Here is a 27,939-nt window from a genome sequence, read left to right as displayed (position 1 = left end):
GTCAATCATTCCCTGTTCCCCCCGACAACAGAATCTAATCGTATAAAGTCGGTTCGATGCCAGATTTTCAAACTATGTTCTTCCGTTGGTCGTTGGGGCAATTTCAGGTCCAGTTATGCAGAATATGGAGAGAGGGTTTGGCAGAGACACTTCGTGGATAATTTTTCTTAATTGCGTGTCTGCTGTGTCCATCTTTTTAGATTCGAACCCAGTCCTCTATACAGTGGAGAACAGCAATTATAACCACTGTGAGGGCGTTATGTAACATAATATTCAACAGAGTGCTGTTTTTGAGAAATTGTGAAGGGCAGCATTATGTACAATATAGTACACGGATATTTTCAGCGTTCTATTCATCGTTCACACATGGCTGTACATTTTTGTCTAGGCTTAACAGCATAAGGTGGGCAAAGCCATGAGGTTATGAAATGAATGCCGCGTGTTATTTAATAAATAATAATAAAAAAAATTTCTTCTGGGACTCCTTTAATGAACCACAAGATTTCTTGTTCCTTGACCTGGCCTTGAGTTCAGTCAACACTACTTTCGTTCAAATACACTTGAATTCATTTTTTGTACGGGTTGTACGTGTACTCAAACGCTACCATACATATACAGTAACCTGTAATTCCTCGTATTATGAGTTCCTTGTATCTATTACCATAACCACACCCAGGATGTTGCTTTTTCAATTCATATTTTAACGACTTTGTACCACTCTCTTAGCTATTGCTGACTCAGCGGATGTTCCAACTGTAGTGATTTCGCCACCTGGCATTCGTTTGTAGGTGTGGGTTCGAACTCCCTCGACGAATGGAGGAATTTCTGAAACCCTCTTCAATTAAGGCTGTAGTTAGCCGAAGGGAGTAGGATTTAAGTTACGCCTGGGGATCATTAAAATGATAATTATTAATAACATGAACTTCAAAATGGACACAAGTACAAGTGTCCATTTTGACCTTAAGACGGCATTGATCTGCTTTTGTCTTAGCCAATTAGTATCTAGATGCTCAGAATTATTAGATTCTTAGCCCACGCCCCTCACCCGACAATTATACCATTTTTTTTCTCCTTCTTTCTCCCGTTATCTATTCTTTAGTGCATAAAATAAATTTCTGTTTATACTCGGGCGTGGTCAGAAGAGATTAGAGATTACACGAATTCCACCGTATTTTTGGGGTATCACGTGATAGATGTTCCACTGTACTTCCATTTATAATGTGTCATTTGAAATGGGACCTGCATTAGAATCTTACAAAAACATAATGGTGCTTGGGCTGAAATTTGCTGTTGGGTGCCCTGGTTCTTCCGCCCCCTTCCCTCTCAAAAAATGAAATCCAGCGATGTTCTAACTGTAATCATGTATGTTCCCATTTAGATGAACTGAATCGAGATCTTTCTCCGAGTAGGGTGTGTGGCCCATTTATCAAAGCACAAAGTAAAGAAACGGTTCTATTTTCAAAGAATTCTCCGAAGTTTCGGGTTTCGTGTGGGAATTCGAGAGGAAAGATGGATTCGTGCGACACCCTTGGAGTGTAACGAAAGCTAGAAAAATTCGAAGCGATGCCACTTCCCAAGTTAACTTGCATCGGTGGGAGGAAAGAACTTCTGAAATGATGCAGTCACTGGCGGATCCTCCCCCGATGACATTAAACAAAATACAGCTTTCATTAGACACTCCGACTGTGGCCGGTGATGTGTATCCTCTCGTGAAAAAGCTACTGCATGTTACGCGGCTACGACGGCGCCACCGAACGCTAGGCGTGTCCTGTCGAACCCTTGTCTACCGTCCCGACCAACACCCCCGCTACAGTCCGCTACTCAGACGGCCTCTCTCAGTACCGAGTTCAAAGACACTCTGGATTTTTTCGTGAGGCATCAAGCCTTGCTGATTTTGGTCACCCCGACACGCAACTAGTGGCTGACGGAGACAGGCGTTTGCTTCCGCGTTTTAACCTTTTTGTTCAGTTTTTATTGACTGCACTTTTTCTTTTTTTTTTTTGCGTGTTTGTTTGGTTTGAGGTCGATAGTATAGACCAGTTTAACTTTTTTTGCTGATCTTTTTTATTTACTTCCCGTTTCTATTTTGGTTTCTGTTTATCCCTTCTTTTCCTTTCGTGTCGATTTACACGATTTTCTAAAATACCACTCTTCCGTTTCTGTTTGTCCCTCCGCTGTACCACACTGTATACATCTGACATTGTAAAGTACGATTCATGAGTGGGGGTTCTAATTAGACTCCCGATTTCTGGTGTGTGTCAATTACTTCTAGAAGTAAAAAAGGAAATTTTAAACAAGCACGTATAAATAGTCCGATCAACGACCTTTTCCTCTCCAATATCTTACAGATTTCATCGATCCATCTTGTTAGACATTTATAAAAAGGAATAGTCTAGCTTATCCTGTGCAGTAATGAGTTATGAAGCATATCTAATCTATTTGGCAGTCTACCAACACTGCTGCGCAATCCCACTCATGTTTCTAACCACCCTTTTTTTTTCTCTTTCCACCAAATACTACAGATGTAGAAGGGGTCTTTTCATGCCCAATGACCACAAATTCCGTTATATTATTATTAAACCATAGCGATTTTCAGCCTCCTCCCTGGCGACTGCCTTTTGTACCCGGCCAAGAAATGGTCTTGAGTGCAGAAGGCATCGCATGAATTACTTAGGAACAGTCTACGCATGCAGCTAATGTTGGAACATGACCAGTTGCATCAATACCGTGTGATGCATCTTCAGATATTAATTTAAAAATTATCTTCATCTTAATTTTCCATTCAGCAACACACTCCCTTACTTATTATTACAAATAAAACGGAAAGAAAGGAGGAAAGATGTCTACGAGATGACACGTGCCTGTTCATTCTCCTAGCTCTTAACTCTCACTAGGTAATACTGTATTAATTCTTAAGTTTTCTTCTACCAATATCTTTTACATTGAAATTATGTTGAAATAGCTGTTTTGTCTAAATATCCATTTCCCTATTCTTTTTCTTTTGTTTTTTTAGCAAGAAGGCCGTGCCCTCCCGCCTGATATACGGAGGCTTTCTCCCGTATTCGCCACCCTCGTTCCCACGTGCCGCATCACACTCCCCCAGATGCAACACATGAATTCTATAATGAGTTCAAAAGAAGTAGGTGAACCCAATCTTTTGTTTTTAATGACTTTGTTTTAAAAGTGTTTTTATTCACATTTTATTTATATATTAGTAGTGTTGATTGAATTCAAACATAGCTTTTTCACAATACTCTTGTTTCTCGATGGGGACATTGAGAAATCTATGGTATAGATGGGCTAGATCCATCCCATATGATGAGATGTGCCCCAACTACCATTTTCTTTTAAAAAGATTAAACCATTTAATCTACGAGTATATTTTTTGTATCTTCTGCTCCCCCACACACATCATCGATGTCCCATCTTTCCAAAGAACAAATCCTGGTGACGCCACAGCATACGAAATAGTCATATCTGTTTTTTTATTCTGTAGGTTACAATCTACGCATTGCCTTCTTTGAGGATATTATATAGGTTTTGGGGTGGCCACAAGATTAACACAGGAATTGCAAAACAGGAACCAGAACAAACACTTCCAGGCCGCCTCTTATGCAAGACCACACCACACAACGTTCGAATATCGTGTCTCAGTTGCATAAAATTCACTCTCAATGACATCACTCGGTGTTCAGACTGTGTTTCTACATTTTAGAAGAATATAGTGGAGATATAAACAATGCGAGGAAAGACAGAAAGATGGTCTGAGCTTTGTTATTTAACCTACTGTTTTCTTGTAAAATAACGCTGCCTACTCACTGGAGATTGTCAAACTTTTGACAATAATGTCTTGTAAGTTATCATCCAAACTCTCGCCAATGTGATATTTGCACAAAAATACCTCGTTGCGTTTTTAATTTTAAAGTAGATGATATTATTAAATTTACGTTAAATTAAAATAAGCAAACTGGAAGAAACAATTTCTAAAATAATTTGACACTGTGAATGAAAAGGAAGATCTCTGTCTTCCATCCTGAGGATCACTTCATCGCTACACGGTGGTCCAACAACTATCGATGGTATAGAACGAAATATTATTTGACGCATAAGCTGCTATGGACTCTACGTATTACTTAAAGATAAGGTCCAGTAAAGAATTGGTATTTTAAGCTCCTCAAGGGTCGAATTAGAAACAGATACAGTTTGAAATTTCTAGTTTGTCTTGCAACAAACAAAATGTTTTGTTTTGTTTTTATTCCTCAGAAATGGTGAAAGAGACCATCCAGAACACCATCGTGTTATTCACGATCTGATAGCGTGTCACGCATCACGACCCTCTGATAGAAAGATTCCATGATCATTTGAGCGAGTAGAAAGACCACTAGAGTTTACCAATATTAATTTCTGATATACCGTCCATTAATACAGGAACGTACCAGTAAAAACAGAGGTGATTATTTTATTGTATAAATCACTTGTTAGGCCACATGGTTGAGTATTGCGCAGAAGGTTTGAACATTGCATTTTAGGATGGATGCGGAACTACTTGTGAGAATACTGGAAAGAGCGGCAAGATTGATCATGGGTACAAGTGGTTATTCTTACAAGGAGGAATCCAAATTCTATAGGCTTCAATATCTGAACACGTTGACCGACCTCGTCACAATACTCGTATTTAAGGAGGTTAAATCAGAGGTTCTTCAACTTTGCGACCCCTTGAATAAAACTGATTTTATTTAAGTTAAGAGTTGGGCAAGGAATAAATATACCATCTTACATTATTAAAGTTTTAATAATGAATTAAATATTTCAATTATTTATAATTAAAATATTAAATCTTAATATATGATCTTGATGGTAATTATCAAATCCAGGCCTTGAGTACTAAAGTACTTGAGTAAACAAAAATTCAAGAATTCTTCTGTTCAAGCAACATTTTAAATCGGTTTATTGATACGATCAGCGAAATATTATTGGGTTGATATAAGGCTACACAAAGAATTCATGACAGTAAACATCCATCTTCATAACAAAGATAAATGGTTATAACTCCATTTGCATTTTTGTACTCCACAAAACAGTTTTCTAGTTTGAACGAGGCACACTATTCTTATCAGGATGACCCCTGAATGTTTTCCTGACTTCAGTAGCTGATTGCCATACAGCATCCCAGATGATACAAATCGAGAGAATATATATCACTTTTAAATATTTTAATTATTTAAGCCATAAATACAGATTGAGTAGAGGAGGAAAAATGTAATTATGGTAATATGCAGATAATTCGTATTATCCTTTTCTTAGCTACCACATTATGCTCAAGTCCTAAAGGGATCTTCTTCCCCCCTCCTCTTTCCATGAACAGACGGAACCAGACATCATCTGAAGACGTCTGCGGCTCCGTGTTCCAACCCCTCCCACCAAGTGTTCACATAATTCCGTGTGTATGGACTACACTTAGAATATATATATTAACATAATTGCGCAAAAGGTTGCCAATAGCAATGCCCCTGCGTGAGTGGATCGCAGAAGCTGTAGCGCTCTTTGGGGGGGAAGGGGTGAGAAGAAGAGAGACGGGTTGTAGAATAAGGAAAGCTTCAGGGACAAAAGCATTCGGCAGTATTGTGGAACACAAGTGAGGCCTTTAAGTTCGCGAGCACGCGCACACAGGGAATAAGGTGGTAGCAAGTTGCGTGCCATCTAAGAGCCTCTTTTACTTCGAAAGGACGGTTATCTCGGCCACTTTAATCCTGACCTCCGTCGCCTTTAGGTGAGAATAATTGCAGCCTCTGTCAGACTAAGAAGTTGTCTTCCTGCTGAAGATCAGAATAGCGAAATGAGCTGCACCGTGAGCTATTACAAGAGGCTTATTCTGAAATTCATCCCCCGCTCGTTGTCCCCCCACCTCGAATATATTTGAGGCCACACGGAGATCCATTTTACCTCTTACGCAATCCTCGCAAGTGCCATGAATGAGAAATTATCCTTTTGCCTCCTCCATCTGTTATTCCGGACACCTGTAAGATGATGTTATCGACTCCTTCCATCGCCTTGTTTTCTTTTGCCGTAACAGAGCTGGGCACAGTGCCTCCCCTCCCCTCCCCCTCCCAACAGTCTCACGATATCCCACACCAGCGGGCTCATCCATGAAAATCTGACGTCACACTGTTCATGACTAATTGTGATACTTCACGATGTTATCGTGTTGATGGATTACCAACAATCCATGCCCTTATCCGGACGAATCCTAACTGAGATAAGGAAGATATTCGTAGTAATACAGATAGTTAGACGCATAGATAACAGCTGAAAGAGAGAAAGGCGAAATGGCCAATATATAATGTTTTTCCCCGTAAAACCATTTCTCCGCATGAACGATCTAACATGAATCATCATCCATGCGGGGAAACAGACCTCTCGAAGGAAGGCTGTTCCTTTATTGGCGGTTACCGCAGAGAGAGAGAAGGATAAAAGCAAGACAGTGAAGGTAGATACATACAAACAGGTGTTTATCTACCATCACGATCGTGGCCAATAAGTAATGGCCATTTTGTTTCATACTAAGCAACAGGGGGCGTGTCAGTAAATGAAATCGATATTAGTTTAATAACTTTGTTATAATTTGATGGCAAATTAAGTTTTCTTTATTCTTAAGATGTAATCAGATAATCGGTTAAGGGATTTTACATTTTAGCCTGGAATCGTAGAGTCTTGACGCGTTTCTTTTGGGATAACTAGAAGTCTTAGGGGGAATTGCATCTTCAAGATTTATACCACAAGATTTTTGGTTATTTCCAAAAGAAGAATCCAACAAAGAATGAATTTTCACAGTGGACTAATGGATGAAAAATCTTTAATCTTTTCATGGTTGCTTGCAATGCTTACAGACAGGAACTCATTTTTGGAGCCTACTGTATTCTATTTCTAAGGCGAATACTTTACACCTTTTTCCCCATTCTTGGTTCTTATCCCTGATTCTGTGCTGATGAACTGTGGGATAGGGGGACTGCGAAAAAAAAATAAATAATAAAAATTGGTTCGTGCATCGTTCTCAGTTATCGTCTGACCTCGATATTTGCTGGCAAAGTTCACCAAAACTGAGTGCCAAGCGAAATCTGCCCGTGGAATTATGTAATCAAGGGGTGGCTCTTCTGTCCCCCTTTCTGGTCGCAAATCTGTGACGTCACAATTAGAGGGTGTAATTGATCGTGAACTACACGCACTTAAACAGAGCCTTCTACCCAGTTATTCCGTCAAATAGCCGTAATTTGGACGGCCTAGCTGTAAACAACGTCGCTCGTCCCCCTAGCGGAGTATTAATTAAAGGCACCTACTGCGGGACGGAGCAGCGATAATCACACCTGTCCAGTAGAGATCGTGCGTTCGCTGCGCCGCCGAAGCATGTCTCACGGCGACAGGGATTATGTATGGGGTTCGTTATCGTCCGTTCCTGTTTCACCTCTCCACGAAAGGACTTTGGTATTGACCAGCGTACTTGGCGGGGAGTTGATTCGCTAATAATGATTCGAAATGACGGGGAGCAGCGTGGCCAAGACACTCCTCCGGACGCATCAAGGGGATACTTGTTAATCAATCTTTACGTGTGTCGTGTTTGATTTCTGTGGCCTCCCCCCTCCCCCTCCTTTATATCCCTGTAGTGCGTGGGAGGACGGCTGCTAGAACAGAAATGTCTGTCTGTTAGAGTGCGCACACGGATCCACTCCTTTCTTTTTGTCAAAGGGATCAGTTTAATAAACTAATTAGCCATCCTACTTGGTGCATAACGTTTCTTATATCAATTATTAAAAATTTCGACAATTTGAGAAACTCTCGAATCGAGAGTTTAATAAAGACTGAGTAGATTTCCATCTATGGATGCACCATTCAGGATACGAGAAGATGTAGTGGTAGAGGTATGTGATGAAAGAAAGCAAGCTTATGTACCATCAGCTGAAAAAAAATATATATATTTCACACGTCCATTCCCTCTAAAAGTTTGTCCAGCTCCTCCTTGAATTTATTTAAGTTATCAACCTCCACAACGACAAATGGAAGTTTGTTCCAGCAATCAACCAACCGCTGGCTGAAGGAAAATTTCCGCACATCTATTCTATAACTGTCTTTCCTCAATTTGAATTTATGTGCCCTCAGGTGAGTAATCCGAGCAAGAGGAAGAATCCCTTCAGAATTGCTCAACCCATTAAAGCCTTATACACCTCAATCAGATCACCTCTCAGGTGCTTAGTCTTCAGACGCTGTAACTTGCAGAACTTAAGCCTTGGTAAGACCACCCCTTTGTTCCTCTCACCAATCTTGTTGCCCTTCTCTGTACACGCTCAAGCAAATCTACATCCTTCCTAAAATGAGGCCTCCACACCTGTACGCAGTACTCAAGGCGTGGCCTGACCATTGCCACGTATTCATAGCTTGTATCATCTGATTGCTGGGAGCATCCCTGCAGTGATGGAACCCAGCCTACTGCTTTGTATACACTTCCTCTCGCACAAACTGCTCTTTAGATTGCACCGGAAGCTGGACGCATCACTGTTCGATTGCAACAGACTGTCATTCGTATATAAAAATTGCTTCGAGTTGGAGATTGGCATAATTTAACTCAATCATTTACGCTCGCTGATGAAAAACGCAAATAAAAAAACTCGAAAAATTAAAACGATTGCATTTTTTTTTTGACTACCGGTGTACATAACTGCGAGTAGTTTCCTTCAAGAGCTATTCTGAACAACTCAGTCAAGATTTCTCCAAAAGAAATTGTGCCAATCAGAAGAACGTATCTGTATGCGCCGATGGTCACGTGGTACTGCTTCCCTAACATAACAGATTTCTTAGTTTTGCGGCCTTTTCTATACGTTTCCTTATTTCTTCCTCCTTCTACAGTTCCCACCTCTTCACCTTAGTCACCTGAAAACTAATAAGAAATGATTTTTTTTCACGTTTCGCTGTACAAGTTTCCACTTGGAACAGCCTCTCGGAAACAAATGGGAGGTCAGTGATCCCTAAACAACCTCCCCCAGTGCCCGACTTTTCCCCTCACTAATGCATCGGCAAAGTCACCAGAATTATTCCGTCTGGAGCGTCTCACTCGCAGATAAGGAACAGCGCGTGAACTTCCGTTTGTTGCTAACAGGTAGTTTGCAGTAATTAGCTCTCTCACCTGTGAGACAACGCAGTCAAGGATCGGAGGAGGGGAGGGTGGAAGAAACGAGAGATGCGCAAATGAGACACGGAAGTCATCGAGTGTGAACCCCCATCTGAGACGGACGCCGAAGTAGGACAATGAATGTCATAAGTGAGCGAACGGGGTTATTAAGACTGACCAGATGAGCGGTGGATGGAGGAATTCCCCATATTTCACCCGAGCGCAGGGTGGTCGAGAGGTCTTTGCTCTCGTTTCTCACACATTCCGGCTATTATAAAGAAGTTAGTATTTTCCGGCTTAATCCGATAATTAAACGCAATGCGCATGCGCGCCTTTTTGGAACATCTTCAATTTTTCTAACGCCTTTTGTTTCTCTCTCTTTCTCTCTCTCTCCGTGCAGGCCGAATGTCCGCCAACCCAGATGGAACCTGTCGATCTCAGTGTAAACAAAAGTCGATCTTCGCTCTCCTCCTCTCCGAACAGCCCTGCCGTTTCGCCGAACCCACCCGTCTCCATACCGTCACCCGTGTCGTCCACAGACAGTTTCTCGTGCATTGACCTCCGCCTCAATAAAGGTAAGGTTTTTATTTGTTTATTTGTTGACAATACGCGCGGTGCACAGTTCATATGTAAATTATGTCTCGGTGGAGCAATGATTGTGATCTGAGCGCTGCGCACTTTTGCACAAACGAAAAACGTACTTAGCATTATATATGGTCCACATCATCGAAGCATTATGTTGCTATTTGTTTTTTTTTTTTTTTTGCGCCAAAGCAACTAAGGTTATGAGGCGTCGGTGTGTTCTATGGCAGGTTTGTCCGTTTTGCTGGGAGAAAGCGATAAAACCCTCGCTCAACACCGATAAACTCCCCCACTCTGCCAAAACAGTCCACAAAATTCCTCTCGTTTTTTGTGGGATTCGAACCCAGGCCTTTTTATACACGGTGTGGAAGGTTAGCGACTGCAACCACTGTGCTGGATATTAAAATAGCTGAGTATTTCTGCAGCACATCAGAGGACACCTGAACGAAGATTGAAACTAACTTACAGCAAGAAGTGAGAAAATCTTAAGGTATGATTTGACGTGGCAGTTTTGGGACCAGTTCTGAGTGACATTTCTTGTGAGCTTAATTTTCTCCAAGGAGAATCTTGGAGAGATGCTGTATGCTCATAATCTGAGGAGAAAATCAATGTTGTACAGTATCATAATATTGGGATTAATTGTGGTAAATCTGGCTCATCTGTAGATTATGATCATCTTTATATACCAACACTATATTTGGATTAATATTAGAAATAATGCTAATGTTTGGAGATAGGATTAACCTGTGGATTTATTGGTAGTCCTGTCATTAGATTAGTATACATTATGTTAGTGATTACAACTAATAGTGAAGATTAAGCATTGTATAGTACAGTCGCGATTATAAATCAAAACTGGAGATTGGGGTTAACCTGCCTGTAGATTAAGATTAATGCAAAACATTAATTTTAATGTTAATTTAACATTAATGCAAAAGGAAATATTTTGTCTTTGGTGAGTGAATAAAGATACCTCTTGGTGGGTGTGGTCACCCTCCTTCTGACTTTATACACGCATCTCAGAGTGTCAAAAAACTCCTTTGGTGCTGCACGAATTTTTATCACAATCAATTAACAATATTCAAGGGCAATGTTAAATGATTTCCAACAATGTTTCCATGGTACATACGTTGGGTTTTGTGTTTAAAATCAGAAGGACAGTACTTTGAAGGTGACCGCACCCACCAAAGTTAGTGGTTTATTATTATTATTATTACAAAATTAACTCGTTGACTTCACCATCAACAAGGATATGGGATGAATCTTTCAGGTGATTAAGGCAATTCAAGCTTTTTGAAATTCCCCTTTCCAAAAGCAGAGGGATCCTTCTTAAAATTAGTAACTTGTAACATAAGGATGTCTCGGTTTTTCACGAACAAATCGCTCTAACTGATCCTTGGATGTGCTCTCCTAATGGAGGAAACACAGAGGTGACACTCCTCGATGTATCCCCGTGTACTTCCGCCACCATTTCGCTTCTGATTTAGAAGTAATGGCCGTCAGCGGTGACAGACGTAGCGTGTAGAGCTGTTACCGAACACACGTTGCTCCACTCGAAGGGTTTCGACACCGAGTCTGTTTCCACTCGCTTTCGCCGTTATTGATGTCTATTCCAGGAATAGGTTATCCGGCACGACAGTCTCCGCGATGAAGCACAAGAAGAGAGAGAGAAAGAAAACAAAAAATGCAATGAACGGAAATGGGCGTCTCCCACCATATCAATTCTTTCTTCGCCCTTTGGGTGACCTCTACCCGAGTTTCGTGCTCAAAGCTGTCGAAGCGATTTAGTGAAACAATTAGTAGGGGCGTCTGCCACTGCCATAATCAGTCCCCGGAAGTCCGGGTTTTGTAGCCCACGCAGGGGCATCCGTCTCCACCTTTTTGACGCTGTCAATAAGGGAGAGGTTGTGTGTGTCGCGTGAAAAATTGGGAATCGAAAGCAGAGATGATTGTCAGGGACAAACGACCTTCTGCACGAATACCGAACATAGAGGGCTAATGACGATCGTGAAAAGTGCAGTTGTGTTTTTTGGGAGGCGAGGGACATTAAAGTTTTACTTGAATGTGAGGACGAAATATGTCTGAACGTATTACTACACTAGTCGATAGCAGTTACACCCACAGATGGAGCTGCAGTCACTCGCAAAAAGGGGCTGCGGTTAGATTTATGAAAAACAAAGTGAATCATGTACCTGAGTCCAAACGTTTTACTGGAAGTTTTTGGAAAACAAAAGGATTTTTGTGTTTCAAATTCGAGATAAGTATATAACGTATCTGGAAGTGGACTTCGATTCCATCTAGCTTTTAGCAGATAAGCTGTTAATTGTGTATACATCTGTACCAATTCCAATTCTGTTAGGCAGCATTGATAACACGAAGTATTGTTAGAGTCGGGTTCAGGGGCGTCGTCTTTGCGATATCACTGGAAAGATTACTTAATTATCAACGCTGTTATGAAGCAGATAAAATATCTTTTAATCGTTTAGCGTATAGGGGCGTCACCTGATTTAAAGCCACTAACCAAAGATAAAGGTTCGATGGTCCAATTTGACGCTGAATTTGTTTTCTAGATTTTGGATTAAGAGATTGAGATATATGTGGCGCCATAAGCATATATTACACTGATTGTTTAGTTAAACGAACATTAAAAATAAAATGGACCACGAGGTCACAGAAAGGTCAGTTTGATTTCTAAAAAAAAGCGAACTTCGTTGTCTGGAGTCAGGATGACACCGTGATGCTGGAAATGATATTCCAGTTACATCGCTATTGTGTTAGTAATAATTAGAGATTTCCTAGTGTTTGTTTTCCAGAACAATAGAAGAGAAACATTCATCCTTCTGAAGAATGAATAATGATGTAATACATTTCTGAGCAAGAAGAAAAGCAGTAGAATGATTGTAGAATAATATAATGTTTGTACGCGCTCACATATGCAGTCCAGATACATGATCCCTTCGTGTTGAAGAATGAAAGAAGAAATGAAGATAAGCATAACCTCGTTTTGAAAACGGCAGTACAAGTGATAACCTTGCCCCCAAAAAAGAAGGCACTACAGTGTTAAAAAAAAAAATAAAGAAAAAACTAAACTAGTTGGGAGAGGGTGGACTGAGATATCCTATCTTTCTAGAATTTAGAACAATAGATAACCTTAGATAATCCATTAAGAGCAGTCAGAATTGCTGTCTTACTGTAGATCAATATCTGCTCAAGTAACTTGCAAACACTGGAAGGAATGAGTGGCTATATATATAGCTCTATTCCCCCCCCCTCAAAAAAGCATTCCTGTAAGTTGAGGAAGTAGAAGCAATCATTGCCGATGTCTTGAATTAAAATAAGTTGTTCTTCTAGATGTAATGGTCCTGAAGCTGTACTGCAAAAGTCCACCCCAAAAAAGAAAAAAAAACAGATTCATCTTCAGTACGTGTACCCGGCGTACCACATCTTAATTTCTTCGAACCCTTCACCGCTGACATTTCTTAATCTCCACCCCTTGCTGCAATTAACATTGCAATTAATTCGATATGAATCCAGCTGTCAAACGGACACCAAACAGAAATACGAGATGGATGAACAAGTGTAGGAGGCATCCAGCCAGATGACCCCGCGTTATAACTCATGCCACGTATTTTAAGGAACGAAATAGTTTCACGCTGTTGCTAAGGGCAACGGTAGAAGGGGAGAGGGGAAAACAGATGGGGGTGGAGCAGACAGTGGAGTAGTGTATCTTTAGCTGGCCTCGATGAAGGTCAGTTGATAGGATGACATATAATCCGCATACCTGAAGTTTTCCAGTGCCACCACCCGCGTGGGAGGGGAGGTTTTTATAAGAAGAGATCCATAAATAGTTGTAGGATGACGTCAGGGGTTGAAGTGACCACTCCCAAAGGAGGGAATACAAATGGGCGTCCGGTCACGACATGTCTGTGGGAGGTGGGTGTTGTCAAAAGGGAGAGAGAAACTCAAGGGCCTGGAGAATAGGGTGTTTGAATTTAAAAATTAATTCCGCCCCCCTCCCATTTCTACCCGAAGACAAAAGTTATGGCGTTAGATGAAAGAGTCTCTAGAAGAAAAATAATGCCTGTAATCCATGTCAGAGGACTCATTTCGCGCAGGCTGCAATGGATAGTAGTGGAAGGTGTAATGTTGGAATCGTATTTGCAAGAATTTACACTCTTGTTAATCATATGCATCTTTAAATCACGACACTTTTCCAAGTTACAAGAAAGTCAACTGACCAATAAAATTGCTTCGGTTATACTGAGTGATCTCGATCAAGAGATTCGTCTTTACCTCGCTCCTAGTGAGGTAAATCTCTCCATTTTATGATGATCAGATTTCGTTAAAATTATCTGTTCTGACCTTGCAAAATATTATCGGAACTGCTAAATAGCAGTTGGGAAAAACCTTCATTGATATCCAAAAAGTAAAAGCAACATCAATTGCTTTCTTAAAAATAGCTGAGAAAGCAACTGATATTCAACAATATCGGAAATATTTTGGCTTCATCAGCTGTTGTAGAGCATCTGAACAAAGCCGTGGGGATTCGAGATGTGGTTCTGACATCATTTTCAAAATTCCGAAACGTGTGAGGTTGTTATTACAAGGGATGGACTTCAACTGACGTATGCTGTTGTAAAGAGAATAGATAAGAGGTTTGCAATCACTCCCGGGGAACCGCAGAAAAATGTATCATAATCAGTCATATTGATCTGATATAATTTCTGTGCAGGACACAGAAATTACATCATATCAGTATTTTCTGTTTTTACTAATGAGATAACTTGTTTGCCCAACCATGGTGGAAGGTTAATCGAATTGGGCGACATACCGGAATGAAATTTCCACTATACCAACCTCAAGGAATTGTGCAATAGAATGGACATCGTTGCTGTTCATTATGGTCGGTATCAACCCGATCTAAATATTCGTACCTAAGTTTCAGATGGGATAAAGAGTTGGCATGAAAATGAAGGTTGGTGGAAAAGTCTAAAGGAGGCATTGTCAAACTGGTTCTCTCAACGCGCTACCAAACAAGTGTTAAAATTGTGCTCGCAAGCACCGAGTTCATTGTCTAGCGGGTAAATCTCATTCAAATTACTGGTGCTGGGTAACAAAAGGTCAGCGTAAAATGGCCTTAGATGCTAATGTTGTTATTTAAAGAAGGTCCCAGACAACTAGGACTTTTAGACTCTTAAGGTCTTGTAGTCTTTTCTAATGTTATTTTCCTCATTATGATGTTCATTTTAATGAAGAAATTAAAAGGAATTACTGTGTATGTTAAATTGGAGGTGTTTTTGCTGTAGGAAATAAAACTGTGAAAGCTGTTCAACTTCTTAGAATTGGCTGTGGATTCTGTCTGTCTGTCTCTCTCTCTCTCTCTCTCTCTACTGCTAATGACTAATAAGTCGATAATCTATCCACGCTCTTGCGAAGGCATGTCCAGAAACCGGGTCAAGAGGTCAGAGTGTAGAAAATTGATCGCACGTGGGCTTTTTCTCCCCTACTTTCTTCCTTTATTATTCTTTGACACGGTGATAAATAATATGCTTGGGCTGTCTAGTCCGATGCTCACGTTTGTCATTAACTCCAAACAGACACACGCACTCTGAAATAAAGAAAGAAAGAAAGAAAGAAAGAAGATTAAAACGCAGGCCAAATGGATCCCCGAGGAGTAGACGAATCACTTGGTAATCTGAGAGCTCTCCATTTGCTAATACTTCAGATGGGCTGCGTACTTCCTGCTCTCTGTCTCTTTCTCTCCAGATAATATGTGCGGAAAGGCCAAACAATGGCGTTACTAAAAGACAGCAGCTACCAAAAAAAGAAAAGGAAGAAACAAAAAACGTCTAGTAATAGCAGTTCCAAGTCTGGTCGCCTCAGGATTAAAAAAACAACCTGTGTATCGCATAATTTCTGGATGAATCTCATAATTGGTTTTCTACCCCTTGTTTTTTGTTTTTTTTTTCCACGACTGTAAACCGATTAGAAGGAACGTAAGATAATTGAAACCGCGAGGTTCATAGAAACGAAGTATTTTGTTTTTCGATACTCGGACTGTGGTCCCATAGTGCGTGAATTTTCTTTTAGAAACTAAAACGATTAAAGTTCACCAGTCGTAGCAAATAGACAAATATACCACGCATAAAAATTTCTTCGCAACAAAACTACAATAATAAAAAGAACAGGTTTCCAAATAAACGTAGGCGTCACCGCCCTGACAGCTGTTTCAACAGCACTGCCACCTCAACGCGCGGACACTGTTTGGTGTTAACTTGGAGTGCAGGTGGACGAAGAAACTGTTTGGGTTTTATGGAAAAATGCTGTTTGTTTGAGGGTAGTGCAATACCGAAGCGACGCTTTGGCATTATTACTTTTTTTTATCTAAGCTTACAGTGAATTCAGTTGTCAGTTGATTCTTCTTCGTCCTTTATTAAGCATGCATACCATTCTCCAATGTATAATTTCATTATTTGTTGAATTCCAACCCATCTTTTATTTATTTTTAATTTGTTTTGTAAGAATTGCCCATCTTTCGATTGTGAGCCTTTGTGCCTACGTAACGTGGTACTGGTATTTTCTGAAAATTTTGTAGTCTATGATGAACTTTTCATGGAAACCGGAAAGCTAACTGGCATTTCCTGGTCTTTGGGAAACAGCCAAGAAAGGATTTGATTTCTAACAGCTACCGAATTCCGGCCATTGGAGGTCAAATTGTAACTCAGAGAAGTACATTATTTTATTTATTTATTATTGGGAGAACCCATAGATATTACATGAGTATTCTAGTAGATATAATATTAAATTAAAATGAAAAGATACTTTGATAATCTGGAGGGCATTTCAGATAGTTATCAGTCAAAGGAATTCTAGTTCGTATTATGTCTTATTTTTCTTCCCCAAAGAGTGGCAACTTAAAAAAAGAGAACTCCTTTGTAGGAATTAATTAAAAGAAGAGTGACATATGGATCGCTAACACTCCAATGTTCAGAAGTTCTCCAAAGCTGTCTGCAGACACGTCTTGGCGTGACAATTCGTAGCTGAGCATAGATTTTGTAGGAAGTGGGGTGAGTGACGATTAACTCTAAACTTAGAGGGCGCTGAACTGTATCAAATAAAAGCGCCTGTGTTGGCTTATCTACTCTCTCACTCAAGGGGAGGGTGATGCAAAAAGTGAGGGAATAGCAGTAAATGGGCACGCTTCCGCTGCGTGGGTTCAATATGCAAGGTCGTGGTGTCGGCGTATAGCAACTGAGGTCATAGTAGAGATTTATGATGGTTCGGTTGCATGATGGAAAGAAACTCAATACAGACCATCTCGTGACCCCCGACAGAGCAGTTGTTGTTCGATAGGGAGAGAACGAAGAAAAAAAAAAGTTTCTTTTGGTCGATGTAGGAGAAAAACAGGAAGCAATGGCCACACCAGGTTCATGTCGTATTGTAGGAGGGCAGACTGAGATTGTAAGCTTTCAATGAGGGGTGTGGAAGCATGCTGACGGAATGTGAAGTGTACTGTGCCAGCCGCCCTTTCAGACTGCGTCCTGACTTGTATTAATCCAAGTTGGAACAGCTTGCAAAAGCTGGAGTTCAAAGCATCCAAGTTTTCATTGATATTGAAACTTATTCTTCCTCATTGAGTTCATTCAATTCTATTAGATTATCAATCAAGAGCAACAAAAGTTAGACTAGTCATTCCGCATAACAGTATTGACGTACGTATGTTTATCGATTAGTAATGGTGGTCACCTATTAAGAGGATCTTCAGAATAAGCATATTTTGTGGCTCAACCTGCTTCATGATCGAAAGAAACGTCTGTATTTTTATTTAATTTTTAAAACTAATCAAAATACTCGGCTTCGCATGAGTTTCAATAATCAGAATTACGATCAACGCTGTACCACAAATTTTAAGCTTTGATATTTTTATATCGAAAATATGGTACATCTCGTGCATCATATTTCGGGAAGAAGTTTGTTGAGCTGAATCCAAAATTGAAATCGGATATTGCATCAACAGATTTAGAGGAGAATGTAGGTTATGCTTATTGAAAATTTTAATAACTGTTAAATTCAAGCTTAAAATTCTTTCGTAACGTTTCTCCACGTTCATCCTCGTTGTGTCATCTGGGAAGAAGTCGAAATAGGAATGGAGGAAATGTATTTTTTAAGGACATATTTCAAGGCTTGTAATAAATTGTCCACAAAGATTTTATAGTTGTTGTCCAAAAAAATGTTCGCAGACTTTCTTGGAAGATTTCCAAGCTACCAGTTCCTCGTCTATTTTGCACTTATGTGCAGTATGAATTGGGGTAGGGGTGTATAGACTGCTTAAGAGATGTAATTTTGTGATGACCTCACACATAAGAAAAGCTATCTGGAGAGACATTATACTGTAAAAGCACGTTCAACTGCAATTCATAACAGGAAATATGAAAGAGCATGAATTTACCATTTTTTAACGCCTTTGATTTACCACAGTCATGTTGGCACCTGTCTCACAAGTTATGTTTGTAACTTCCAATCGCTCAGCAGCGTCAGTCTTCCAGGAACACTCCTGGTGAGAAGTTTTGAAACCAGTTGTCAGCCGATTTTTCGTGTTCTAATACTTTGTCTCTAACGGACTCAGTGCTTCTAAGTCAACTGAGTAAGCCAAGAAGTTAAGAGTGGTCGCCACTTTTCTGACACCGACTAACTCAGCCACGTTATCAAAAAGGCCCATAAAAATTCCTAGAATCATTCATGGCGTTCGAACTCAATAAGCTAAAAGGAAGTCAATATGAATTCCATTTTGATAAAGGCTAAGAGCATTTTCGACAATCTCAAGGTGGACGAAGAAAATTGAGACTGCAATTGTAATATTTCATTGTTCAGACCTGGAAGAAGCATCTAAGGAAAGATATTAAGCTTCTTGAAAGGTAAAAATACGGGTGACTCGTCTGGTGAGAACAGTAAAGTGATATCCTTACGAGGTGAGACTGCAAAGATGTGCAATGTATAAAGGGGAAAAAATAGGCATAATTAGGAGAGGAGGAGCAATTTCTGATTGTGTCTTGGGGACATAAATATAAACTATTGGGTAAAGATTTTCCTTTGGCCAACATGTTGTCGACTGCAGGAATACTAGTGATATTAACAACAGGAGATCTTAGGATTTATTTAACAGGTATAGAGGCAATTTTGAGAAAAATCAGCGTGTTAAGATTAAAATTTGAAGGTGTTTGCAATTCTGTCCAGACTCGATAGGAGGGAGTGCATGATGAAAACCTTGTCAATCAATTCGCTAGTGAACAGAGTGAGCAAGCTCACGGGTTGAATTTCTCCCAGCGTGGTCTGTGGTTGTTAACAGGGCAGACTGTTTTTATAGGGATGAGATACGCTTAGTGTTAAGTCAGTTTGGTGTGACACTGGACAAACAAAAATAAAGAGAAGAGTGTATTATAGGCCTAATGAGTGTGATAAGTATAACAAACAACTATACAGAGAACTTGCATGCGCCAGTGAATCAGAATGTCTTATAATGGGAGATTTTAACTTTCCAGATATTGCTAAAACTTGTAGATAAGTGGCTCACACATTGGTAGAGCTTTTCTGGATGTATTGAATGATTGTATTGTATCCTACACTTGTATGTTAGAGAGTGTTGTAGTAGGGTTTAGGCGCATCACAAACTTAGGCCATATTTTGCCGTATATATTGTGTGTAATTTTCGTGTGTCCTGTGGTCGATTTGCTGTTTGGTGGACGAAATACCCGAGTTTATGGGAGAAAACTATGCTACCCCTCCTGAGACCGACTAACTCTAACCACGTTGTGAAAAGGCCCATAAAAATACCTTGCGTCATTGAAGGGATTCGAACTCAGGTCTTCTGCACCATGTGTGGAGAAGACTGTGATTATAAAAACTGTGCTACTCACGAGGGTGTAAGAGAGGCAACGAGAGAAAGTAATACGCTTGACCAGGTTATCAGCAAGTGCATTAAGAATCTCCAGATGAAGGAACCACTAGGTGGTAGTGATCATAGTGTATTGTTGTGGGATCTACTTTAAAATATAAAGTAGATTAGAGGCATATGATGCAAGAAAGCCAGCTTATGTAGCATCAGGCATTCCCTCTAAAAGTTTGTCCAGTTTCTCCTTGAATTTATTTAAGCTATCAACTTCCATAACGACAGATGGAACTTTGTTCTTTCAAGCAATCAATTACCCGCACATCTATTCTATAACTGTCTTTCCTCAATTTACGATTATGTTCCCTCAGCATACCCCTCAATCAGATCACCTCGCAGGTGCCTAGCCCCCAAACGCCGCAATTTGTAGAACTTTAGCCTTTTCTTGGTAAGAGGACCTCCTCGTTCCCCTCACCAATCTTGCCCTTCTCTGTATATGCTCAAGCAACTCTACATCCTTCCTAAAATGAGGCCGCCAGACCTGTACGCAGTACTCAAGGCGTTGCCTGACCATTGCTTTGTACAAAGGGATAATCACCTCCTTTTCCCTGCTAGCAAAATTCCTGTATATCATTGACGATACTCCATGACCTGCTCAGGCAACTTCATATCTGACTGCACAATTACTCCCAGGTCTTTTTCATTTCCTGCCAACCTAAGTGTAGTACCACACACAGTTGGTACGTTCCTCTGGGGTTACTTCTACCCATATGCAATACTTTGTATTTGTCAATGTTAAATTTCAGTTGCCACTTCAGCCGATCTGCCCAACTTTTCTAGATCCTGTTGCAGTAGCACACTGCCATTAACAACCCTGCCAACCTTTTTCGTAAAGGTAACTAAATGGCCTTAGACAGTTTGTGAATTCTTTTCGGTGGGAGCAACTAAGAGAAGTTGTTCAATGTTAAGGCTGAAATGAATGCCGGATAAACTAAGACTGGTGGCAGTGGATGCAAAAAAATATTTTAATATCACGTACTTTGATTTCAGTAAAGCCTTTGACACTGTTCCACTGCTGTACAAATTGGAGCAGAATGGCATCAGGTTAAGTTACTGTTGTGGAGAAAGGGAGTGGTAGAAAACAGTGAATCCGCTCGTTTGGACTCTGTTATTAGTAGAGCCTCTCAAGGTTCAGTGCGGGGTGGTTAATGACAGGAATCGGGATATACAGCAGATGGGCCGAGGAGTGGCAATTGATGTTTAACATTGCCAAATGCAAGGCATTGCATATCAGTAGCAGTCATCTCAGAGTAACATACTAATTGGGTACTACACTCAATATGGTAGAGAACGAAAGAGACCAGGAGTAATTGTCGAGGCCAATAAGAAGTTATCCGAGCAGTGCAGGACAGCTCATGATATTTTGTCAGTGATATACAGGAATTCTGCACCGTGGGCAAGGATGTAATTATGCCATTGTAAAAGGAAATGGTTACGACACATCTTGAGTACTACATAGGAAGATTAAAATGATTCTGGAAGAATCATTTTAAGAAGGATGTGGGTCTTTTGGAACGAGTGCAAAGAAGAGTAACCAGATTAGTTAAGGACACAATGGAAGTACTCTTACCATGAAAGGTTTCAGTTACGTAAATTGTAGTCTGGAAATTAGGTACCTGCGAGGAGATATCTAATTGAGTAAGCTTAAAAAGGACGCCGTAGCCAAGTGGTCCGGCACTCGGTGCATTAGTACACGTGCCTTGAGTGACCACAGTTCAAGCCCGTGATTGCTGAATACGGTGCTGTTTCTTGTATTCTCTCTATCTTGTGAACTCCTCTGACCGTTGGGTCGTCCCGGAGTATGAACAGAAAATTATTATTAAATGTTGATGGCATCATAGGTTTTTTCCTGAATGTACACATAAGGGGGGACATAAAGTTAAATTGAAAAAGGATGGTTGCAGGATAGATGTAAAAAGGAATATTTGCTTTCAGCCAAAGAATAATTGATTGTTGGAACAAGATTCTATCTGGTGTTGTGGCAGTGGGTAGTTTGAATACATTTAAGGGAGGGATGGACAAATAATGCAGATAATTTCTTTTCTTTTTTTGGCGGTTACTGCATAAGCTTACTTCGTTGCATCATTTGATTCTACAATTAACTGTATCCTGATGTGAGTGGTAGAGGCTGAGAATCTTCTAAAATTTAAGAAGCAGCTCAATGGGCACTTTTTGGAAGTGGGAAGAGTATGATAAGAGCGGCACAGTTGTATGGGCAAGTTTTTTGTAGTTTTGTGTTCATTTCTCTAATCTCTATATTTGTTTGTAGACGTTGTTACTGCATTGAATCCAGGATTTATATATCTCTCGTGTCTCTTTGTGGTCTCGAAGTTTCTTCAAGTGTTTTTCTGGTTTCGTCCAAAGAGTTTGAAAGACTAGCTAGTTTTCTGTGGTTTATTCTGAGGTTATGCGTATCCTTCTGAGTTTATTGTTTTGTCCTTTCGGCGTCATGTATATTAAAATGTCTTCTTTAGTATTTCATTTTGGCAACGACTTGATCTTGCGCAGTGGTCAGTACATGCGCTTTGAGTGACCATGATTCAAGCTCGTGTGATTGCTAAATACAGTACTGTTTATCTCTAAGGAATGTTTCCAAACTGTGCAACTTTAAAATCCACACTGGTGAGAGTTACATATTTTTCTCGTGGAAGTTTACTTTACTTTTTCGGCAATTCTTATAAACGTTTTTGCGTGTACAGTTGGAGGGTGTTCTTATAAAGTGCATGAAGGGTTTTTTTTTTTTTTTTTTAATCATATAAAACGGCTTATTTTGATTTCTGCAGTCTGGGCATTCCTAAATTGCATCTGAGTCTGTTTTATGATACTTTCCACAACTGCGTTGAGCGGGGAGGGAGGGAGCGAGAGAGAGAGACATACAATAAAGAAAGATTTTAAAAAAGGATGACGGCACTTAGTGAAAGAGAAAGAGAGAGTGAATGAAGAATCACTGTCTCCCACCACCTACAAAGTCAAGTGCGAGACCCGGGGGATGCAACGTGAACCTCCGATCACATATAACCCGGCATAATGAGGTCAAACAGAAATACGACGAACCTTGACCTTTAACTCGAAGCCCTGCAGCAGTCACCATCAACCCTCTGTCGGAGAGGCATGGAAGCTGGGAGACGAACGAAAGGTCAGAGCAAATCCGTCCACTTGAGAAGTTTCTCAGACCACGCCTCTGACATAAATCAAAGATATTACTGCGAGCAAACATACCTGCGCTTGATTCCACACTGAGCGTGGGGGGGACGCCTGCAAAAAACCCTCCCATGGCCCTCCTGGGTCGACATCCAATACGGCACAGCTCGTGACCTCGTGTATTCTGGTAGAGGTACGTCTTCGATCACCTGTCTCGGGTTATGGAGGGAAGTGTCGGGTGGGTAGAAAACCTGAAGCCATCTTCTCCTTCACACGATGAGAAACAGGAAGACAAGTAACCACACACAAAGGTCACAAATTCTTCCTTTTTGTTGCGAGTGCTTCAAGTGCATGCACTAGACATACGGGGGTCAACAGCTCCTTGTTCGAAAGGATTTACAGGGAAATACCGCAGGGACTAAGACGTGACAAGTATGCAGCCGAAAGGTATTTTTAGATGCATTTGCTACACCACACTCCCTGCGAGCCGAAATTGGGCACAAACACGGTGGGTAGTGTGGGTCATTCCAACTAATTGTGCTACCTTTGGCTACTGATGGGACTGGCACCGCATACTTGTGTCGAATGACTGGGGTGGTATCGTGCGGCGAACATTTATCCTTTGTTACTCGCAAACGCATTTTTTTTTTTTTTTTTTTTTTTAATTCGTACGCTAACTATAGCGCCACCTGCTTGTGCAAATGGTCCTTGCGGTCGCCTTGGTAACACAGTTTTAATCGGTGGAAACTCGTAGGTGTAACAGCTGCCTTTGCATCCCCACAAAGGCTGTGCGTGCGTGTGTGTTCCAAGAGCTGCTGTGAGTGCAAACCTCACTCGACTCTTCGGGGCAGCAGCGTATTGTTCGAAGCACGTTGACGTTGCCGAGTCGCACGTGCTGGCTTCAGCCGGAGGACAATACCAGCAGTCTTCCCTTCGTTGAATAGGCGGAGTTATGCATCTCGCATCTATCTAAGGTCGCTCGACGGTGCCGCCTCTAACCAGCACGTGCTCCGGGACTATCTCACGCGTGTGCATGCAAGTCGTACGGCGTCCATGCCATGTCGTGACAACGCGGAGGTCCCACTGACGAAAACCCCAGTCCGGACCGGACTGTCTTCTATTTCCTTCGACCCTGCCGTATGTGCCAGGAATCCATAAAAAGGGGTGCTCGGTACATTGTTGCCGCCGATCAGCAAACGCAGCATTCATCCTGACAAGTGCTTATTTAACAATGACTGTTAGGCGCATAAGATCACGTAACCCAGACTGCAGAAGTTAGGAAAAAAATAAAAATAAAAAAATCATCCGAAAGAGGTCGCTGCGCCTGCAGTGTGGCTGCGTGATGGCTTACAAAACGTTCAGTAGGGGCGGGTTTGGAGGTTAGGGGTCTTAGGTCAGGAGGTCAACCGATGCACGGCCCCGATGGATCCAGCCGACGCTCCGGTCCATTATTATGACTGGTTATCATGCTTCTGAGCGTTCCACCTCCCGTGAGGAACCCCCCCCGGCACGATTTGCTGACGGTAGCGAGTGGCTGATGGGGATAAAAGGAAGGCTGAAGACCGCGTGGGTCATCTTCCTTCGTGGATGGCGTAAATGACCAGATCCGGATGCGTGCAACAAGGACGTTTTCCTGTATGCCCCCTTGTCGGACAAGTTGTGGGCGGGGGCAGGGCTATCTTCGGTCAGCCGTCATATTGGCGAGTCACGACTTGGAGATGCGGGATCAGCCCCGACCTGATGATGATTACGGGGGTGACTAGCTCAGCAACCACGAACTGCACCCCCTTGGCCCAGACGCTTGACATGCAGCTTACAAGATCTTTCTCTCTCTCTCTCTCTCTCTCTCTCGTTAGTTTTGTTCGCTTCGTAATTGCATCGCAATCCCTTGTGTCCACCGATCATCCTATCAAAGCAATAGGCTTGGTTCTTTATTGCGCAATCACGAGGGGTGTTTTACTTGCCGGTGTGCTTCACAGATGGTGCTCTTATGCGGTGCCATCTGCGACGCTTTCTTCTTGTTGCCTTATCAACGTAAAAGATGTTTTTGATTTACGCATCACAACTGTGGCCAAAGAATCCTGGATGAAAAATCAAACGGGCGTGCATTTTTTCATTCACCCCTCAAAGATCAAAGGATTTATTGTAAGCAGTTAAAAAGAAATCAGTCGGTTTGTTAATCTCTCACCAAAGCATCCCTCCCTGTGCTTCTCCGTTCATCTCCCCCCCCTCCACTCTGTGGAGAACACCACAGTTGATGACGTAATGTGTTTATAAGCGGAAAAAATCAGGAAAGGACAGAAGAAAAAGAAAAAAGTACTTTCACTTGAAAATTGCGTTGTAATCTCGCGCATTTTCTTCGGAAGGGCGGCGAAGCGTTGCCAGCATTGTCGTCGAGACCACAAACTGCTGAAGTGTGGTAAGGCAGGATCATATCAGGGCCGGCAGAGTTCGGGCTAATAATGCGCCTGTTTCAGCTTGCCTTTCATTTACCCTTTGCACACTGGGAATGGGGGAGGTGGGGGATGTTTACCACAACCATCAAAGCAATTCATTTGTTTTCTTAATCTTGGGAAATTTCCTCGCTCTTTACAGAACCGTAAGATTGTGTCATGTTTCTTGACATAATTCTTTTCGAGTACGGGCGACCACCAGCCTTTTTGGATCATCAGCCTCCCACATTCGGTTTAATTGCGCTTCAAAAAGAAATGTTAGCGAGTTTCATTTAAGCGCTGAGTCCTGTAAAGAACTACACTGCCCTGCCAGAATATCTTGTGCATTCTGTAAACAAAGCTAAAAGATAATATGAGATGGAGATCTAACTCGATTCTAAACTCTAAATCGATTTTTATGGACAACCAAACATTTTCTAAAAATGTTTGGTTGTCCATAAAAATCGATTTAGAAGTTGGCATTCCTAAATACACGAATTCCTACAGAGCGGGGTTAAGAAATAATTTTCAAATAATGATGTCCGAAACATTAACTTTTAGATTTCTTTTTATTTAAAAAAAATATATATATTATTAATTACTGTATATCTCGTGGTAATACATTTTTAGAAAAAAGAAAATAGAAAGAATTTAACGAAGATATTAATACATTCATATTGATTATAACCACTGTGTTGTACGTGAGGGCACCTCAAGTAGACCAAAACTTCCATCTTATGGTTAGATCTGCCACTCATAGACTGCTTTTTCATTGGACTAAATCTTCTCATATTCCAGCATGTCTTTTTTGTAAGAGCCCAAAGTTCCAGCAACAGTTCCTAGCATAATTTTGCCAATCCTAGAAATCAGGAAAACTCAAAATTTAACACACCGGAATAGAAACTTTGGGTTGCCCAGAATTTGTTCTGAGGCAACTAAGACCACGAGGTTGCCACGTGTTTTGTGATTCGATTGATTATTTTCGGTGGGAAGAACCCGAGTTTCCAGAAGGGGAGAAACCATACAATGTTCGCCCAAGACCAACTAACTCAGCCACAGAATGAAAAAATTCCATAAAAGCTATCTCCTGTTCTGAGGAAGTATTTCTCTAACTTTGACCTGTGACAGGATCAAACGTAGTGTGGAGATATCTATTCGCTGTGCTTCCCATCCTGGCCAAAGGCAGTGAAAAAAATATATATATTTCCGACCGTTCTCAATTGGTTTTCAGCTTCCATAACAAGTTAAGACTTCTGAAAAACAGACATTTCGGTCATCATCTCTGAAAGGTAGGAGAAATTTGATTTACCCTACCTTTGAGAAAGTAATAAGAAAATTACAAATTCGTTTCTCCCATTTTGTAAATCCATTCATGGTCAGTATGTTGGATTGTCCGATGCCCAGTTTCTGGAAAATCAAACTTTAACGCTGATACCTATTTGCGCAATCTACGATTGAGCTTTGGAATCAACAGCCAGAAAGAAAATATTCCGAACTGAAGATCAGCATAGGTTTATTACAATTTTTGGCACTACATATTGCTGTGAGTCCCTCCATTGGAACATTCGTGAAATATAAATTGTGCAATCCTTACAACTCAACGTATAACCAACGCTGGATTTAGAGAGTAGGGCTTTGGTGCACATATTTTTAGATGGGCCCTCGTTCAGCTGTGCTACTGCAGCTCAATAACTGTGGCCTTGCATATGATGGAATTATTTCGCTACTGCCTTGACAACGTTGAGCTACTAGAACGAGTACAGAGAAGGGCAAAGAGATGCTGTAACCAAGAGAGGATTAAGTTCTGCAAATTGCGGCGTATGAAGACTAGGCACCTGCGAGTGATCCGAGTGAGGTGTATGAGGCCTTGAATGGTTTGAGCGAGCTCAATGCTGATGGAATTCTACCTCTTGCTCAGATTCCGCACCTGAGGGGGACATAAGGTTTCCGGCTCTATTAGTAATCAATCACTGATGTGCTAGCGTCAGCATATATGATGAAGTTTTTTTTCTTTCGTAACGTAAAATTTAATAAAACAGTGCATATTTTGCAACTCCCATAATTCTGCGAAATCTCATTGAAGTTCAAAATGTTTGGCCACTTCTACATAAATTTTCTGTTTATACTTTCGGACAACCACACAGTCAGAGGTGGTCACAAGATAGCATATTTAACAATCACGCGGGCTTGAACCACGGTCAATCAAAGCACGTGTACTTATGCACCTTTGCGTCTGACCACTCAGCTATGGTGGCTGTGACCTATGAGGAATTTTCTATTTTAAGAACCATAACAGTTGGCCCAGTTACCTGCTGATAAAGGGAACAATCTTTGAAATAGTCCATCTTAGTAGTGACACTCAACGAAAATAAATGACGATATAATTCTCTTTAAGGAATAGTGCTATTTATTGGAAGCGTAAGAGTGAGACAACTCGTTAATTTGCTATACAATACGAAATGTAGAAAACTTTTTTTTGGAGTGACAACTTCGGTTTAAAATATGACGATACTATGGTTAATATCCATTAAGATAAGAATATATTACGTGCATTTGAAAGAGCAAAATAGGATTAGGATTTCATTGATACTTATATCATTTTCAAGTACAATATCGACACTAATTTATTATCTGGTGACGTTTCAGGATTCTTTTTGAATCCTGTCATCAGAGCTTAGGGG

General features: G+C 40.9%; 1 protein-coding gene across 1 annotated transcript in view; it reads left to right on the top strand.

Moving 5' to 3' along the window:
- Positions 1-27,939, top strand: part of LOC150080727 (uncharacterized) — a 269,174-nt gene that overhangs the window by 195,115 nt on the left and 46,120 nt on the right. Inside the window, exons 4-5 of the mRNA XM_090381152.1 lie at positions 3,014-3,139; positions 9,558-9,732. Coding sequence (XP_090237278.1) covers positions 3,014-3,139; positions 9,558-9,732 — 301 coding nt within the window. The remainder of the gene's footprint in view (positions 1-3,013; positions 3,140-9,557; positions 9,733-27,939) is intronic.

Source organism: Mastigoproctus giganteus, chromosome 9, assembly GCF_048544385.1.
Source record: "Mastigoproctus giganteus isolate SK-2022 chromosome 9, ASM4854438v1, whole genome shotgun sequence".
Classification (NCBI taxonomy): Eukaryota; Metazoa; Arthropoda; class Arachnida; order Uropygi; family Thelyphonidae; genus Mastigoproctus; species Mastigoproctus giganteus.
This window is presented reverse-complemented; position numbering and strand designations above follow the sequence as displayed.